This window comes from Charadrius vociferus, unplaced genomic scaffold (assembly GCF_000708025.1).
Source record: "Charadrius vociferus isolate BGI_N301 unplaced genomic scaffold, ASM70802v2 scaffold430, whole genome shotgun sequence".
Classification (NCBI taxonomy): domain Eukaryota; kingdom Metazoa; phylum Chordata; class Aves; order Charadriiformes; family Charadriidae; genus Charadrius; species Charadrius vociferus.
In genome coordinates this window covers 345,084-362,917 of record NW_009646541.1, presented here as the reverse complement: position 1 = coordinate 362,917, position 17,834 = coordinate 345,084, and the positions used below count along the sequence as shown (strand labels likewise).

The 17,834-nt window shown below is 45.3% G+C and overlaps 1 protein-coding gene across 1 annotated transcript in view; it reads right to left on the bottom strand.

Annotated features, from left to right (window-relative positions):
- The window catches only part of MAD1L1 (MAD1 mitotic arrest deficient-like 1 (yeast)), a 385,928-nt gene that overhangs the window by 192,735 nt on the left and 175,359 nt on the right, over positions 1-17,834 (bottom strand). The window contains exon 12 of the mRNA XM_009885704.1: positions 2,794-2,850. Within this exon, the coding sequence (XP_009884006.1) occupies positions 2,794-2,850 (57 nt within the window). The remainder of the gene's footprint in view (positions 1-2,793; positions 2,851-17,834) is intronic.

Here is a 17,834-nt window from a genome sequence, read left to right as displayed (position 1 = left end):
GCTTATACAAGCTAATTAGTATGGGTTTGCTAATTAATACTGGAAAGTCAAATTGCCTTTGTCTTGTCAACTGCAATTAGCTGAAGATGTTTAAATTTCTTTTCTTTTTTTTTTTTTTGTTCTTCCAGTAGTAAACTCACTTCAGCTGACAAGCACTGAAATCACGTGCTGGAGCACTCAGCGGCAGCTTTCATGTATTCTCCCACTTTCCTCCAGCAAGACCCTGTGCCCTGGCCCAGCACAGCGTCCCCTCTAGCAAACACCATCCTTCATTGCGTTTTTTCCCATGGACACAATTCCCCCGAACCAGGGCCCTCCCCTCCCAAGGACACAGAGCAGGCAGATCCTGCCTTATTGAGGCCACGATCCTATCAGATTTATCCCACAAGTATTTTACTTCTAAATATTGCTATGTAAAGAATGAGTTATTTACCAGGGCATCTAAGATGCTCCCCACCGCATGTAAGAAACCCCATCAAACTCATCAGTGAGATCCAATCAGCTGGTTCACCAGCCCCAGAGCACGGCGCTTCATTCCCAGTGCTCTGGGGAGGGTGGCGAAGCCATTAGCACTCTTCAGGGTGGCGGCAGAGATGTCACCTCTGCAGAGGTTTATCCCAGAAGACCCATCAGACTGTATGATAGCACCTGACAGGTCTTTATTCCATTTCGCTTAGGGCCATAAGCCGGTTTGCAGAATGGCTGATGAAAAGCAATATCCACATCTGTCAGCACCCAGAGCAGGACGAGCCCTTCCGCGTCCCCCCAGCCGCGGAGGCTTCACAGCAAACTAACAAGCAGTGGATCACGGGTGAAAAAAGGGGAGAGGGATGAAAAGGTAGGTGAGATGCCAGGAATCCAAATCAGCAAACAATTGCTGAAGTGTCAGTTTTAAAGGAGTCTGAAAATAAGGCCATCCAGGTGAGACACTGATCTGGAGAAGGGGGGAAAAAAACACATAAATTAGATTTTGTTGTGGATGGCAGGGAGGAGAGCGGGGCTGATGGTACAAGTGCTGCAGCCCTCGGGCAGGCAGCTAATGGAAGAGCCCCATCCAAAGGGGACAGACCGCTGCCACCCCTAGCATTGTAGAAGACAAGAAGTGACGCATCGTTCCCTACCGGGGATATTTCACCTGGGGACCGTCTACCACCGGTGAAAAGCAGGAACAGTACTGTCACGTTTCTCCTCAGAAAGGAAAAAGAGGAAAAACAATCTCTCTTCCTCTGAAGCAGTTTTCTTGTATTTACTGAACAAAATTCAGAATGCTGAATAAAACCCACACTTCACAATCTGCAACCCGTCATCTAACACACGACAGAATACAGCCTGCTCATGTGAGATTGATGTAAGCTTTACTGGAAGATCACAAGACCTGCAGTTTTCCACCGAGTAACCCTTGGGAATAGGCACTGAACACCAACTGCTGCTTTATCCTCTGCTGATGGATGATGCACAATGCCAATTAATGCTTTAACGCTGGAAGTTCCAGTTTCTCCAGCTCTTTCCTAGCCTGTTTTAGTACAACAGACTTTTGAAGGCAAACAAATAACTCAAACCCCAGGCTTAACGAGCCAAGAAAAACTTTGAAATGCTTAAAAAATCCACACATCAGAACATTTAAAACATAACAGCAAATTTATCCTCTGACACGTCCACCGAGCACAATGCAAAATTGATTGTATAGAATTTAAAACTATAACAAGGCAGCATGTAATAAGATCAGATGGTGAATAGGATTAATTCCGTTTTCTTTGGAAATATCAGTTCTGGCCTGTGTCACCAGAGAAAGCGGCTGAGCATACAGAAATGTTTGCCCACAATGTTAAGACCACCCCAGAATTGGAATCAATTAACACTCTCATTACAGAAAATCTGATGCTGAAACAGCAAGGAGCACAAATTAAAAAAAAACCAGAAACTAGCAGATGTATGGCAACCTATTAATAGTACAGCGGGGGCACACCAGCGCTGCCCTTCAGCGCCCCGGCAGAGTTGAGCAGAAGTCTAAGACGACGAGTGTTGGCACTGCAGTTCGTGACTTGGGTGTTAGAGCAGAGGTCTGTTTAGCACCTACTTACCAACCAGTGATGAGTGCCCATCTTCTCATTAGTAATAAAATTAATCCAGTGTAAAACACATCTCCAGAATGAGTGTTTTGGATACTGCTCAGGTTTTTTCTTGTGACTAGAAAAAGTTTCCCCCAACTCACCCATTAGCAAAAACATTGGTTCACGAAACAGCTTAGTGCTGACACCTCTTTTATTCCCGGGTATGAAGAATCGTATACAAGAGTCATGAAACTGCACATAAACCTCCCTACTGCCTGGTTTTGTGGCCTCTATTATTTTTGGTCCTTGAGGGAACTGCCAATAAAATAGACAAACGCAGCAGAAAATTAACAGATATAATAAAAAACTAGTTTGTGGTAATTCTGTCGCATCTCATCTGCTTGTCCTTTGCACACTTGAGACTGAATCAAAGGCCCCCAAAGAAAGGAGTTAATTCAGTATGAAATTAAATGCTTGCTTCTGATCTAGAACTGCTAACAAAGAGAAAGCAAATTGCCACACAAAAAAAAAAGAAGAGAGACCAGCAGATCTCATCCAACGCTTGTTCCAGGTGAGTACGGAGACAGAGAGTGCCAAGACTAGCAGTAGCAATACAAACTTTTACAATGCTTGTTTGCTATTCATTTTTGAATATTTGGCACTGATCCATTGTTTAAATGAACGAAGCTTTGCATATGTTACTGTGAAACAATTTAAAAAACCCCAGAAGATGAACACTTACCATCTCTGCTCTTTGCTTATGATTTCCCACTTCTTCCAGAACTTGAGCCAGCTGAGCCTACAAGACAAAAAAAAAATAGAAAATGAAGTCTAGGGTGTATTTTTTGAGGTTTAATAAGGCTACGTTCTTCCCTCCCAACCAAAAAAGCCACCAAGGGCAAGATGACTTTCACAGCCTTGCAAAGGAATTATAAGCGTTGGGTCTCATTATGTCCTATCAGTGTCCCATTCCACGAGACACTGCTGTCCCAAAGAGCCTGCAGCCTACGTACACAAGAACAAACAGGTTTCTTGCAGAGAGGAAATCCACTGGATTAGCTATCCCAAATTTCCGTCCTGTGGTCCAGTCAGAGAACCACACCTCCTCTCCATGTCTTTGGAAGGTGCATAAAGAGTGGTTTAACACCCACCCAATTCTGCCATGCCTAACTTCAGAGAAGGAAGAGGCTCGCTCCACAGCTCCCAAAAGGTGTCTTTGTGTGTGAAGGAAACTTCATGGAAAATGTTCTGTTGAAGTTCTGGGGTACAGGGTTGGTTTTGGAAGCCTTCAAAACTGTTGCGGTAGAATACGGAGCAAATCCTCTTCTGGAACTTCACCCTACTGAGTTTCTGTGAGAAAAGGTCCCGATGCAATGGGTTTTTTTCTTTTTTAAGAGGAAATTTGAAATTTAAAGAATCTCAAACCAGAGTGGAAGTATCTTGTTATCCCTGTATAATTTGGGGAGAAAGGGGAATCTGACTCAAAGGAGCTTTCACAGGGTTTTGTTTATGAAAAAGAGTTTTAAATGAAATGGGTATTTTGGAGGTAAGAGAAGCCACGTACACTACTTGAGTGTTATTACTTCCCACATCTTTTATTTCACAACACTTTGCTAGCCTGCAATCAGCTTTTCTTTGGTGAGCAGAAAGCCCCAAAAATAGTCACAACGGATGACAGGGAACCTAATTTAAAGAATGCAAACAAACAAGACAAGAACTGGGAAAAAAAAAAAACCAAACTTTCCTACAAACCAATTCACGTAATTTCAAGCAGATATTCATTAAAACCCTCCAGAGCCCCTCTAACAATCTCTCGCCACACATGAAATGGGTCTTCTGAGTACAACATCCAAACCAGAGACAAATAGCAAGCAGTTTATTACAAAGAAAAGGAAAACATTAAGCTCTGAAGGCTAACTGCACCAAAATGCAAGCAAACAAAAAAATTACAATCTTAGGGTTCAGCACAGCAGAAGTTCAATTTTGCAAACAACCAACCAAACAGTTCAAGACTTCCCAGGCCCCAGAGCTCAGTGGAAACTGAAAAAGTTACAGAATCTTGCTGTGCAGGGCCTGGGATGATGTGACATTATTTAAGGAACAGACACTCAAATAAGATGAAAAGGGTTTTTTAATACAAGCCTGGGACCTGGCACAGGGAAATGAAACACGTTCATTAAACACTGCGGGAGATGCCAGTCCCACCAAACGCGGAGTGCGTGTACAAGCAAGTGAGAAGAAAAAATGAAATTATCACCAAGTTTGACGCTGAAGCATCAGGAAACTATAAATTTGCAGAGATCTGGGAAAGACTTTTTTCCCCCCACTACTATTGAATCAGGTAGAATCACACCAGCAGGCTGGAGCCAGAGGAGAGTCACATGGAGAAGAAATAGCAAACATCCCCCTCAGAGATGTTATTTATGAGATATGCTAGCATAGCCTTTGCAAAACACCCCAAAACTGAGTATTTTTGATCAACACGCCCAATTTTTCTGTATATTTAATAGCCCTCATCTATGTGAAGATGTGTATGACGTTTAGATGAGAAATTCTTCCCTCTTCTAAACTAGATGTGAACAGCCATTAAGAATTACTTATTTGCTTACAGTAGCTACCACTCCTGAATTTGAGGGTCGTTTCTCTGTTCAGCCTCCTATTATTACAGCTTCTACAGAACCACGGAGTGATTCAGACTGGAAGAGGCCAGTTTGACCCCCTGCTCAGAGCTCTTGGTCAGCTGGGTTCTGAGAACCTCCAAAACCTCTCTGAGCAACCTGTGCCAAGCCTTGGTCACCTTCACCGTGGAAATATTTCCCTTTACAATATCAAGAGAACAGCACCATAGGAACTTGTTTCACTAGATGGTATAAGAGCATTTTGAAGTACAAGACCTTGATAAAATTCAGAAAGAAAGGATAGAAAAGACCCTGACATATTTTATTTTAGGAAGAAGCTGCAAAAATGTTTAGACAGCAGAGAAATAATACAAAGGGATGGGAGAAATCAGAAACACAAGCAGGAATTATTCCATAATTTACCTTATATATAATATGTCTTGGGGAAAATAGCCAAATACAAACCTCTCAAGCCGCTATGCCAGCAGAGACCTAGAGGCAAACCTGGACAGCAAGTCCAACACAGCAGCGTGATAACGGCAGATCAATATGATTTGGAGAAGCAATCAGATAAGAATTAAATCACAAAACAGGTTTTCTTCATTGCATTTATTTCTCGGCAGTTACATTTCAAAGGGTAAGAGTAGTTAACTAGCGGGAATTCAGAGAACAGCAACTAAACTTACTAGATTGCTGGAAGAAATGATTTATGAAGATTAAAAGATTTTTAAACGTATGGTTTGACTAGAACTCTCGCAGAAGAGCAAAAGGGACATATTTAATGCTTTCGGAGCCGTTACAGCTGGAAACAAGGAGGCTTTTCCAGTGCAGCTGATCCTGTCGGATGCACTGGCCGCCCCGAGCCGGGACGCTCCGGCTGCCCACTCCCAACCCAGCATGGGGCAGAGCCCGAACTCCCCCCGGGGTCCCCTGCGCCTGCTGTCTCCTGGCTGTGAAACAGATGATCTGAATCCTTTATCACATCCAGTTTGTAAACATTAGCCCTACCCCAGACTTTTTATTAGCTTAAATCAAATATTGAACCTAGCTCAGCTGTTAGAGGACAGCTGCTTGCGAAGTGATTCACTGCCATATTCCTCCTAGGCCACAAGAAAATACAACCTAATCACCAGCAGCATGACAGATGCACGCATTTTTAATTATGAAGAAGAAATTAGGCCCTGAACTTATCCCCACGTCTCACTTAATCAGAGTGCTGGGGAGGAGCTGGCAGCCACCACGGCCATGGAGGGACAGAGCTGCAGAGGGCCCCGGGCCGGCGCTGAGCCCCCGCGCCAGCCCCACCTCGGGCCTTCACCGGGGAAGGCCTGACAGAAGCACTGTTATGTCGTTTCTTGGAATTTACCTTTTCAGGAATGAACTGCTGGTTTTCTCGGTTCAGTCATCTCTGGCCACTTGTAGCCAATAAAAGCACGGGCATGACCCTCAGCCATTTCGGGGGCCAGGAAGGAGACGGTGTGCCCCGGCCTGTGGCCCCTGTGCCAGCAGCCATGGGAGATGCTGGAGCAGTTTGCCAGTCCCACCTCAGGGTTTTGCACAGGGTAAAGCAATGTCACAGAATCACAGAAGGGTTTGGGTTGGAAGGGACATTGAAGATCATCCAGTGCCACCCCCTGCCCTGGGCAGGGACACCTCCCACCAGCCCAGGTTGCTCCAAGCCCCGTCCAACCTGGCCTTGAACACCTCCAGGGATGGGGCAGCCACAGCTTCTCGGGGCAACCTGCCCCAGGGGCTCACCACCCGCACAGGGAAGAATTTCTTCCTAATATCTCATCTAAATCTCCCCTCTTCCAGTTTGAAGCCATTCCCCTTCATCCTATCACCCCATGCCCTTGTCAAAAGTCCCTCCCCAGCTCTCCTGGAGCCCCTTTAGGCACTGGAAGGGGCTCTGAGGTCTCCCCTTTTTCGCCTTCTCTTCTCCAGGCTGAACCCCCCAACTCTCCCAGCCTGTCCTCCCAGCAGAGGGGCTCCAGCCCTCCCAGCATCTCCGGGGCCTCCTCTGGCCCCGCTCCCACAGCTCCGTGTCCTTCTGCTGGTGGGACCCCCCGAGCTGGAGGCAGCACTGCAGGGGGGTCTCCCCAGAGCAGACCAGAGGGGCCAAGAGTATATCTTTAAAGAGTCCCTCCCCACCTGCCTATGCCCCATCTTTACGTAGCTCAGCTTTGTTTCACGGGCTTTTCAACTCCTCACATTCACCTTTGGTATCTTGGGAACCTCTTGGTAGGATAGATTCGCGTGTTGAATTTTCAGACCATGCATAAAAGTTAACTTAAAGCTCCAAGGAAATTGTCATTACTTAATACACATGTTAAATTCCCACGGATCACTGAGCTCAAGCATTAAGAAATCTGATAAGCAAACAGATATTAAGAATCAGATATACAAATACATGTAAAGTCCAATTTGCCCACTGAAGGCAGCACAACCAGGTAAAAGAAAATCAGGGAAAAAAATCTTCTCAAGTATTCAGTCAATTACTTTAAGCCTCCAAAAAAAAAAGGGGTTGTCAATTCAGAACATTCATCTTACATGACAACACAGTCTAATCTACTGTCAATGCTCCTGTCGCCCTCAAAGCAAGTGGCAGGAAAGGAGAGATAACCCGTGCTCCGGCCTCGCCGGGATACAGCAGCTCAGGGCTGAAAGAGGAGCGGGAACGGTTTCCAAGGAGAGGAGCCGATTCGGCTCCCAAGGAGACATTTCTGAATTGTTTAGCTTGCTTCCCTGCATCAATAATTCGGCTTCTATACCTTCCAAACATCCGCCTGCCCTGACAGTGCTGGAGGAGGCCAGTCCGGGAGGGCTTAACGAAGGAAACTCAAGCGATCTGGTGGTTACAACGCAGGTGTTAACGCCGATCGCATCAACAGCCCCGCGCTCTTCTCCGGGGGCCGCACGTGAGCCGACTGCCCCGACTGCCAGGCAAGCAGCTCAAATGTGAGACTCGCTCGTAGGAAAAAATTAGCTACTCAATCTCTAATGAACAGTCTTTCTCTACACAACAATACCCTCCGCTCTACAAGCAATTAGCAAATCGAAGCGCTCTCTTTGTGGACCTGCATTAATTTACTCCTCGATGTTGCACATTAAATAGCTCATAGGTACGGCACAGCACAGTAGTAGCACCAGCCAAAGCCATAAAATTAAAGCTTGCTTCAAAGAGTTAGGGAAGCAAAATTATGCGTGCTGCATACTGGGAATAAATCAAAACAACCTTCATTTGGAAACATCATTTTAGTCTTATGCTTTCATCAAAAAACATGATTATCTTAACAGTCGCATTAATAAAATGTAGGTACTTTACAAGGGAGAGAAACAAGCAGCACATTCACTACCTCAAATTAAAAAGAGGCATTTTTATCCTTCCTCATCAGGGTGAAATACCTGGGAACACACATAGCTGCCTTTTCCAGGGTTGTGCTTTCCCATCTGTAATCCCCCCTGCGTGTCCCCAGAAGGTCCCTTGTTGGAGGGGCAGCACTCCGGCGGGGGGGACAGGGGGAGGTTCAGCCCGGCAGAGCTGTAACACAGCTCCAAAACACGGCATTTTTACAGCACGCCGCAGCCCAGGACACCCTTAGCAGTATTTTAGATGCAACAGTTGTATGCAAATTCAAGTCAAGTGTGATGACTGGCAAATTTAGGTATAATGTTAATTAATAGCTATTTCAGATTAATTAACTTCTAAGATAAATTTTTGCCTCTCCTCTTTGAGAAAGTTAATACACAATTTAAATTTACAAGGCTGTATCGGCTTCCAGTCACAGAAATACGCAATCTGATATGTTCCAACATGCCAAATCATTTCAGTTTCCTGGTGCTGGCTGCCCCCCATTCCCCGGGTAATTTCCCAGTAACTTATTTAACTAATCACTGACAAAAGAAGATATAAGATGAAGCTCCTCGGCTCAAACAGATGGCCTTAATGTGCGGCTAAAGCGTGATGTGACCTATAACACAGTCCAAGGCAGCATATCTTATCTGATGCCATAAGCTGGGGAAGAAGGGGAAAAAAAAAAAAGCACATCGCCTCTTTCTATCACATTCAGGAGATGCACAGAAAATATGGTGCATCAAAGCTGCAGCTGAAATACAGAAGGAAACCCAAAACATGGCTGCACTCCCAGGACAATTCTGAGAAGGAAAGCACTGATTGTAACACAATTCCATCATAAATTTAAAAACATATAGCTCTGTGCACCACGCTGATGAGTTACATGGAGCAACAGAGAAATATCATGAGAATACTTGGAAATGAAGGTTGCAATCCCTAATTCTCTCACAAAGGTATTTTCATAAGATTCTGGCTTGTAGTTAAAACAGGAGGAAAACTTTGATTTCACAAACGCCACAGACAGCTTACTTGTGGGGCTGGCGGAGACGGAGGCAGAAGCAACTCAGCCACTTGCAGTCAGACTTCAGTTTATTTGCATACTGTGATCCTGCATATTAAAATATTGTGAGAGCTAAAATGAAATTTTCATTAGTGCTCAATCTGAAATCTCACCCATGGGATTCAACTTCCACCAGTTAATGCATGCATTTGCCTGTTTATCCTTTAAAGTTATATATCCATTTATACTATGCCAGCCAATACCTTCCGCCTTCAATCCATTAGCACCCCATTACTGCAGATTGGTAGCAGTACAGTAGAGTTTTCACATCTCTGAAGTGCACTACAAAATCACACTGGGTTAAATGGTCATTTCTAATTTAAAATATTTTCATGCTTTGTAGATGAAATTCCTGATCTTTCACAAAAGCGCATCAGTTGAGATCACAATCAGGAGGACAGTTGAGTATCAGACATTGGTAAATAATTTCCTTGCTGCTTTACAGATTCAATTTTGCTGTTCTCAAGAAAGTTCTCCCGGTTATAAAATCAAATGCATCTCCTTTAAAAAGTGGGAAGTAACAGCTACAAATAAACTCTGGTGTTGTCTCAAAAGCATCAAAACCACCATGTAATCTTACAGGAGCTGGATTGGAGGTGGCAGGGGGCTCGCTCTGATGCAAAGGTGAAGGGAAAAATTCCTCAACAGCTCTTGAATGAGTTTCAGAAATTTCTACAGAGGGAAGCGACGCTGACTCTGACTCGCAGAAAAGCTGCAATAGGCAAAGTGGAGACCATTCCCTACGGACATAATTTATACTATGTGGATAGACTTACAGCTCAATGAAGAGCACGTGTCTCAGGCCACAGCTTACATGGTTTTCCATGTAATTTAGTCCTTCTTCATTTTACCCCAAGCAAGGACACAAAAGACGGGAAACCAGAATGCCTGTAAGCAAGGTGTCCCCGCATCTCCAGGGCCGCACGCTCCCGGGCACCACGGCACACCGCAGCACCCAGGGATGGAAGGCTACTGCTCTGGGCAGAGGAGCGAAGGGTGTTTTTTATCCAAAAAGCAAAAGCTGCTGCTGCTTTGAGAACCAGTTTTCTCCTGGATGTGATGTGCAGCAGGGGAATGCCGCCCCCAAGTGAGAGACAAAAAGCAGCTGGTTACCAAAATGAAGGCTGAATAAAAGCAAAGGTTCTTGGGTGCTAAACAGAAAAATGATACTGCAAATTGAAAAATTGCTGAAGTCAGAGTTATAATTACTGAAGATACAGGGAAAACATCTGCAAGATAGGAGATCCTGTCAACACGCTATCAAGATTTACTGGACAAGGAGATAATAACCAAAACCTTTCTCTTGCTTTTAAGTCTCAAGGACGGACCAATCTCTCTTCTTCTCTTTTAAGAGACACAGTCACTTAATAACACCAAGAATTCTCAGCAGTATGCTTATTATAATGAAATCACCCCAAATTCTCGCTGCTTATGCTATGAGAAAGGGGGGTAAACAAAGCCACTGTGGAACAACTGATGCAAGGAAGATACGATTTCAAGCAGAAATTGCCCACATCCTTATTGCTGGCAATTCACTTGACCTAGCTTAAAATAAGCTGCCTGTTCTGCAGCAGACCTGGCTTCTGCTCCCACTCTGCCTAACGACTCCTGAGAGACCCGGGGCAAAGTACTGAACTCGGAAACTCCTTTTTTCCCTCTGTCTTTAACGTAAAGATAATACCCGCTCTGTAAAACCATCCAAAAATCTTTGACCGAAGGTAATTTCTGAGCACAAGGTGCCACTATTGACACAAAACGCGCCGGATGGGCCACGCCGCTCGGGCAGTAAAAGGATTAAACACCATAATAAGTGCAGAACTCGAGCACCTCCACGTTGAGAGGTGGCGGTAACCTAATCTCCCTGATCCTCAAAGCAAAGGTGACCTTCACAACTGCAATAAAGTGTAAAACTTGGAGAAAGATTCTGAACTTCTCAAAATCTATTCCATCAACACTGTTCGCATAATCTCCCAGGCAGATGCTGGCGGGTAAGGAACGCGGTACCAAAGCAAATTGGGAGATGGAAAAATGCAGAGCGTTTTATTCAGGAAAGGATGAGTCCCTGGAGAACGGAGAGCCCGATGCCATGCTGAAACACTGACAGAGAAAGCAGGTAGGTGCGGGTAGGTGGGAAAGTAAGGGCCTCGGGTGTTACCAGGTTTCTCATGTGACAAAAAAAGCATCAGATTTGCAAAAACATCTCAAAACAAGAGTAAGCTCTTGTTGTTTTACTGTCGGAGCTGCAGCCGAGGTTGAGGGGCAACAGCTGAGCCACTCCTCTCTCCTCCTGTTTTTCCTTGATGCTTTCGTTCAACACCTTGCTAGGACAGAGCACAGAGACCAAAAGATTAGCACGTCTCTACTGGGAATAATACACTTTTGCGACAGGTCTCCTTCCCTCCATCCTAATCAAATGGTGCTGCAGCCCCTGGGGAGAGAATACATTGCCAAAGAAAAAAAAAAATGTGAGTTTGCAGCTGCTTCCTCAACAGCAAAGGGCAGCCTGACTGATGAAACCCTGCCAAGCCCACTGCTTCCAGCATTATGCAGTCGGGCAGTACAGCATCTCCCGGACACACACGACTGACCGCCGGATGCTGATGGACTCTCCAAAGGAGTCATTCCCCATCCCTGGAACACCCATCAGAAAAGCCTCTGCCACTAATATTCTCTTTTGAGGGCTCAGAAATATTCCTACCTCGGAAAAGCAGCTGAGCGTGCAGTCGTAGCAGGGAGTCCCTTCTCTTTTGCTGCTCCCCCAGCAAAATTTTAACCCAACCGCAGAAAGATAACCTGGCATAAAATCTGTCTAGTGAGGGATGACCACAAATCTCTCACCAGGAGTAAAACAGATTATTAATATATTAGTGCAGCTAAAAAACCTTAGGAGTATCAGCTCATTCCACAGGGAAATAGCAAAAAGGGAAAGGAATACAAATCATTTGGAAGACACTAAAGAGAATTAATTTTACCGTGCTGTGATCAAATCTCTAAAGCCGAAATGAAGGGGTACCAGTACCAGATGCTGAAACGAAGGTAGGGTCTCTGGGAATCTGGTTATTCATCGCTATTTAAGTGATCTGAAATCTGGTATTATAAGTGATTCTGGGATCTGGAAAGCACAATGTTTTCTTCAGACTGTATTAACCCTTCTTGAACTGGGAAGCAGTGCCAGAGGCTACAAGCAGAAGACACAATAGCTAATGGGAATGGAATCCCTTGCTCACAGATGTAGTAACAGAGTTGGTTGAGGAAGAAGGGGAGCAAATGTTTGTGCATTTGATTAATTTTCTGGCAAAAAAATGTTTAATCTTTTTTTTAGGTCTCCTTTAGATTATCAGCAGAATGAGTTCAGGTTCCAAAATCCCTGTCTTGATGAAAACAAACATTAGCACTCACCAAACCCAGAAAAAGGGAATCTCAAACACTGAAAGCGGTGGCGATATGACACCCAGCAACCCTACCAAAATGTGAACTTTTCTGCCACTCCTTCCTGCACACCTTTTCCAGTACCACCTCCCTGGATCAAGGTTCTCCCCCTGCCAGTTGCCTCCAACTAGGTTTGATAGCTAGAGGGAACGAAACGATGTTCAGCTGATGAAGTCTGTAAATCAGCCAACAAAAATGTTCACTCTTATCCATTCATCAGAAAAAAAATGGTGGAATTACTTCTCTACCTAAAAAAGCCCTTCTAATTTCAGCCCGATGAGTCAGCACTGCTGCATCTCATCACGAAGAATGATTCATTGTCACCGCACTTCTCAAAGTCAAGAATAAGGGTATTCACCCCAATTCACTGTCATCTCCTAACTACTCTGGATCCAGGCACTGTGTTTGCATACACTACTGTTATAATGATTTATGTGAGTGTGTCACTTTTAATTTAAGGGTATAAAGAGCCATCGTCAGTCTACCAACCATAAAGCAACATTTTCTTTTCAGTAGGCTGACAGCTGAATACCTGGAAAATATTCTTGCTTGCAGGAAGGAGAGGTCTCTACACCCCCATAGCCTAAGGGCGGCGATGCTTCTGAAGACACGAGGGGATGGCCAGTATCTTTGGAGAGAATCACTAATACTTGGTTGTGAGTTAAAAGAAACTTTTCAGGGGAGTTAGAATCTGAATAGGAATTCAGACAAAAACAAGATGGATGGATGGATGGATGGATGGATGGATGGATGGATGGATGGATGGATGGAAAGCCTCTGCCCCAGTGGAAGCGATGGTGGAGAAGAGGGTTTTGTGCATGGATTAGATCCCAGCCAGAAGATCTGTAGCTGGATGAGACAAAGAATATTGGAAGCTAAGCAGCATCACAGCCGCAGTTTTCTTTTTATACAAGTCTCCTAATATCACAGTTGCTTTGATTAACCTTTCTAACTATTAAAAGAAGGCTACTGAACAACTCATGCTGACCTCAGCACCCCGTGTGCTCCATGGCAGTACCTTCCTCTCAGCTGCCCAAGGCTGTTTGGCAGCAGGTGATGCGTGGTGATGGTTCAGAGAAGATGTCTTTAATGAGATGTGTGTGCTGTGAGCCCTGTCCCTAACTAGATCTCACTGCTGTCCCCAAACCACACTCCCAACAGGAGCCCTCAGGGGGGTCGGCACGCTTCCCAGCGCAACCGTTGTGAGTCAGCCGGCAAACGCCATCGGGGAAGAGAAGATCCATGTTTAAATCAAACTTTTTCTTCTGTGTTAATTTTAACCTAGTTTGGTTTCTTGTCCTGGTTCTCTGTACAACTGCACAGGTTGCCCTAGCTCAACTAAAGGTCGAGGAGGGGTTTAAGCCATCACCACTCTTGGCTTGCGAAATTATAGCCAGCGTCTTTTTGGCATCCAGCAGAACAGTGGGTAAAGTGCCTAAGCCTCAGAGGGTTTCCAACAAATTTCAAACACTCTTGGAAGTTGCTAGGTAACAACGTTCACCTCCCGGACAAGATTGTGCAATGTTTGCTCTGCCAAAGCAATGCCTGTATTGCCCTTGCTTCCGCCCTGGGAACGCGTTTGCTGAGGACCCGTCTCCTGTGCTGCCGGAGTAATTCCAGGCTCTAGTCTGGGTGTGTAGTCGGATTTTGCTCAAGAAAGCAAACATTACATTTTAAACATAGCTATTATAATTAGCAGAAGCCCATTGCTCAATTCCCCTTCCAGACAGGGATTTCCAAATGTCACAGTGTGCTCAGCGCAGCCGCTCTGCCCCGACGGCTGCTCTAAACGCCACTGACGTAGGAGGGCCCAGAGCAAAGAATCAAGTCCTACCGCGGGAGGTGAGATGAAAATACAAACAGGGTAACTGTCCTCCTTCACCCCGTACCTTCATTTTCTTGTATTATCTGCACAGCACTGTGAACAAGGCAAGTTTCACAGAGAGACTCTCCTCTTTGACGCAGAGGATATATTCACACTTGAGGCCGAGGAATGTCATACCTGTTCTCTGGGTCAGCCCCCGTCATGGCTCTGCCTGGTCCTGCTTGTCCTGCCAGGCTACCACGGGACGAGAAGCACTACTACTCCAAGAGCAGTAAGGAGGAACAAAAAAAGGGAAACAACAACCCCAAACTAGTACAGTTACTGGCTGCTAAAACCATTTTACAGAGGCTCTGCAGAGACCCAGTTTAAAACAGTATTTGCTTTCTAAATCTGTTTTGGAAAAGCCAAAACAACTTTAGTCCTTACCAATAATACACGGCATTAAAAAAAAATTGCAAAGTATCTTTTCCCAACACATACCTACCCACAACCTACCCTTGAAGGAGAACGCTAGCACTTACATTTCCAGGTATTGAGTAAATCAGTGGTTTCCAGCCTCCGTGCAGTCAAGCTTTGCTTCAAAAGCCCTGGCAGCGCTCCACATCTCAGCATGTCCCACGGAGCCAGCAAAAAGTCCAGCCGAGTGTATTAATGTAGGTCTCATGCAACATCTCACCTGTGAGGCACTTGTGTCTCTCCCCAAACTCCTGCCCCACTGTCTGGGATACGCCACAATAAAGTTCCTGCGCCTCTCCCGCGCCCCACGACGCACTGAAGATGATTAGCACCGACGCTGCTCGACAAAAGGAGAAGCCAAAGCACAAAGACCACGTGTCCTTTGCAATGCCACAGAGGCAGTTGCAATTTACAATTAAATACCACTTTTCTACTCCAAACAGAATAGGATTTAGAGCCAGAATTTGCCTTAAGTTGCAGGGGGGGAAAAAGAGGGGTTGACAGTACCTCTATCCAAAGACAGTCCTTAAGTTGAAAAAGCAAAAAACCCTCCAAGATGACAAGCGGAAGCAAAAAATTGTGGAAAATACATTTTTACCACCCTCAAATAAAATCAAACACCCCTGTGCACCATGGTCATGCTCCTCTAACTTCCTTGAAGAGGAGCAAAACTCTTCTATTTTTATTTGAGAATGTATTCAAAATAAACAAATCCCGATGGAATTTAAGCACACTGTAGAGGCTCCAGCAAAAATCACAAAGAAGCAAACAAACTAAAAAGATCCCCTCTTGGCACACTCTTGAAAGGAGGATTCACCACATTTCTAATTGACTGCCACCGTAGCCTAAATGAATAATCTATAAATAGGCAACAAACGCAAAGCAAGCGCTTGAAGGGAACAGCAAGATTTTTTGTTTGTTTTCTCTTGTTATTGCTTACTAGTTTGTCGGGAAGGAGGTGGCTAACAAGGTAGAAGAAACATGGTAAAAATATAAATGATGGGGTAGGGGAAGGAGGGATAGAGAGACATGAAGACTTTCAAATGTGCAAAGTACAAAAATACAGTTTTGCCTCTAGTTTTCCAGAGGACTGAAGGACGGGGGGCGGGAGAAGGCACACAGCTATGTCAGAGCACCAGTCAGTAACCGTGCCATGCTCGAGGTGAGCCGGGACAGAGAGACAAGAGGTGACAGAGGCAGCATCTGCCACATGCCAAACACGACACCCAACCGCGCTGCCGCCTGCGGGACAGTCCGTTCACACACAGCGCTCAGGCTCGACGTTCCGAGGGAACTGCTTTCTGCAGGCAAAGCGAAGCCGCTATTTCAACCACGAGTACACAGGGAAATCGTGCTTGTGACTTCAGACTGAGGAGGCCCTGAAGAGCCCCACGTCCCCACAACTCGAAGAAGGCTTTAATGTTACCATAAAAGTCGTGTCTGAAAACTCAAGCTCTTGTGGGCCATCTGGGATCAATTTCCAGTCTTTTCTACATATTGGATTCAACATACGATTAAGTGCAGTCATTAAAGTAAAGCACTGGAAGTGTTCGTGCAGCCGTCGTGTGGTAAGAGTCATCCAAAATAGGAGTGGGCTCAAAACTCTGAAAGTTAAGCAGCCATCCACATGATAAGAGAAGGGAAAATACTCGTGTCAATGAACAACAGAGCTGGGGGAATCTGAGTCATTGCCAGAGAGGATTTAGTTTCTGGAAAGCATTTGCAGAAAATTTTCTAATAAACTCCATTTTATAACCATTTCTCAAAGTAACTGGAGTTTTTATTGCACAGCTCTTGTTCCAATGTGTCTGCTCACTCTCCTCCTCTCTCCCACAGCTAGTCTGGCTGCCCACAACAGCCCCGGTCTCCAGCTTTCCAGCTTTCATCAAAGCAGCCAACTTAATTATCCTTTTTAATTACTCCTCTGAATCCTATGCTCCTTCTTTCATGCCTGAAGGAGGCTCTCACAGAACCCAAGGAGCAGAAAACCTTCTGGTTTCTCTTTCCAAGGGGTCTGACTAACTTTAAGGTCCTTCACTACTCCTGCAAAGTAGTTCCTTGCAACTCCATGGCAGGTCTTGTCCCGAGCCCGTGGAGTTTGCCAGCGAGCAGCCCAGGACCTCCTCAGAACCTGCTCCTCTGGGGGGATGGAGGCTTATCCCATCCCAGCTCTGCACAGATTTACAGCTTTCCCAAAGTTAAATTATTTCCTCCTCTAGGGAGGAGGAGAAGGCTATCAAAACGGGCTGTAATCTCAATTTTCAAACTCCATCAGTTAATATCTTCCCTTACTTAAAAAAAAGTTTGGAAAGGGTATGCAAGGGCCAAAAATAACCCCAACGGCAGCGACAGGAACAGAAGAAGTAAACAAACCCTCCTTGCGCAGCACAGGTGTGATATGTATTCTGCGTTTAATTTTCATTGTAAAACTTGCAGGAGAGTTACTGTGGAGGCGAAGTGCTGGATGAATCAATCTGGGGCTGAAGTCCTTTGTTTATCCATAAAACAGACAGAGCAGAAGGAACAGAAGCGCGTGTTTCCTTACATCGCCCCATCAGCGCTTCTCAATTTTGGACTGAAAGGACAAACTCCAGAGAGAGCGCCACAATTTTCTCTTCGGCACAGTCCATTCGTTCCTCAGCCCTTCCGCTGAGGCTGCCAACAAAGACGCCAGACGGGATGATATTTCTGAGATGCGAGTGTTTATCTTCTCGGAGTGAAGCAAACAGCAACTCATTTCAGGAAAGCAATGCAGGAACTCACAATCGCTTCTCGCTCTGGCAAACGCAGACTGACAAGGCAAAAGGTGAAACAGCTTGACGGTCCCATTAGAAACCTTTGAGTTTTCTGGCACCTGAATACCTGTCGAGCAAAGCCACGCTGTAGAAACATAAAAGATGTTCCATTTGGCATGGAAAGGAAAGAAGTGGGAACATATGCCAAGATAATCTGAGTTGTTAGCTCCCGCCACAAAGGTACGAGAGGTAAAGAACTGCTCCTCCACCGCACAGCGTGGGACGGACGCTGTGGTGCCGGGAGG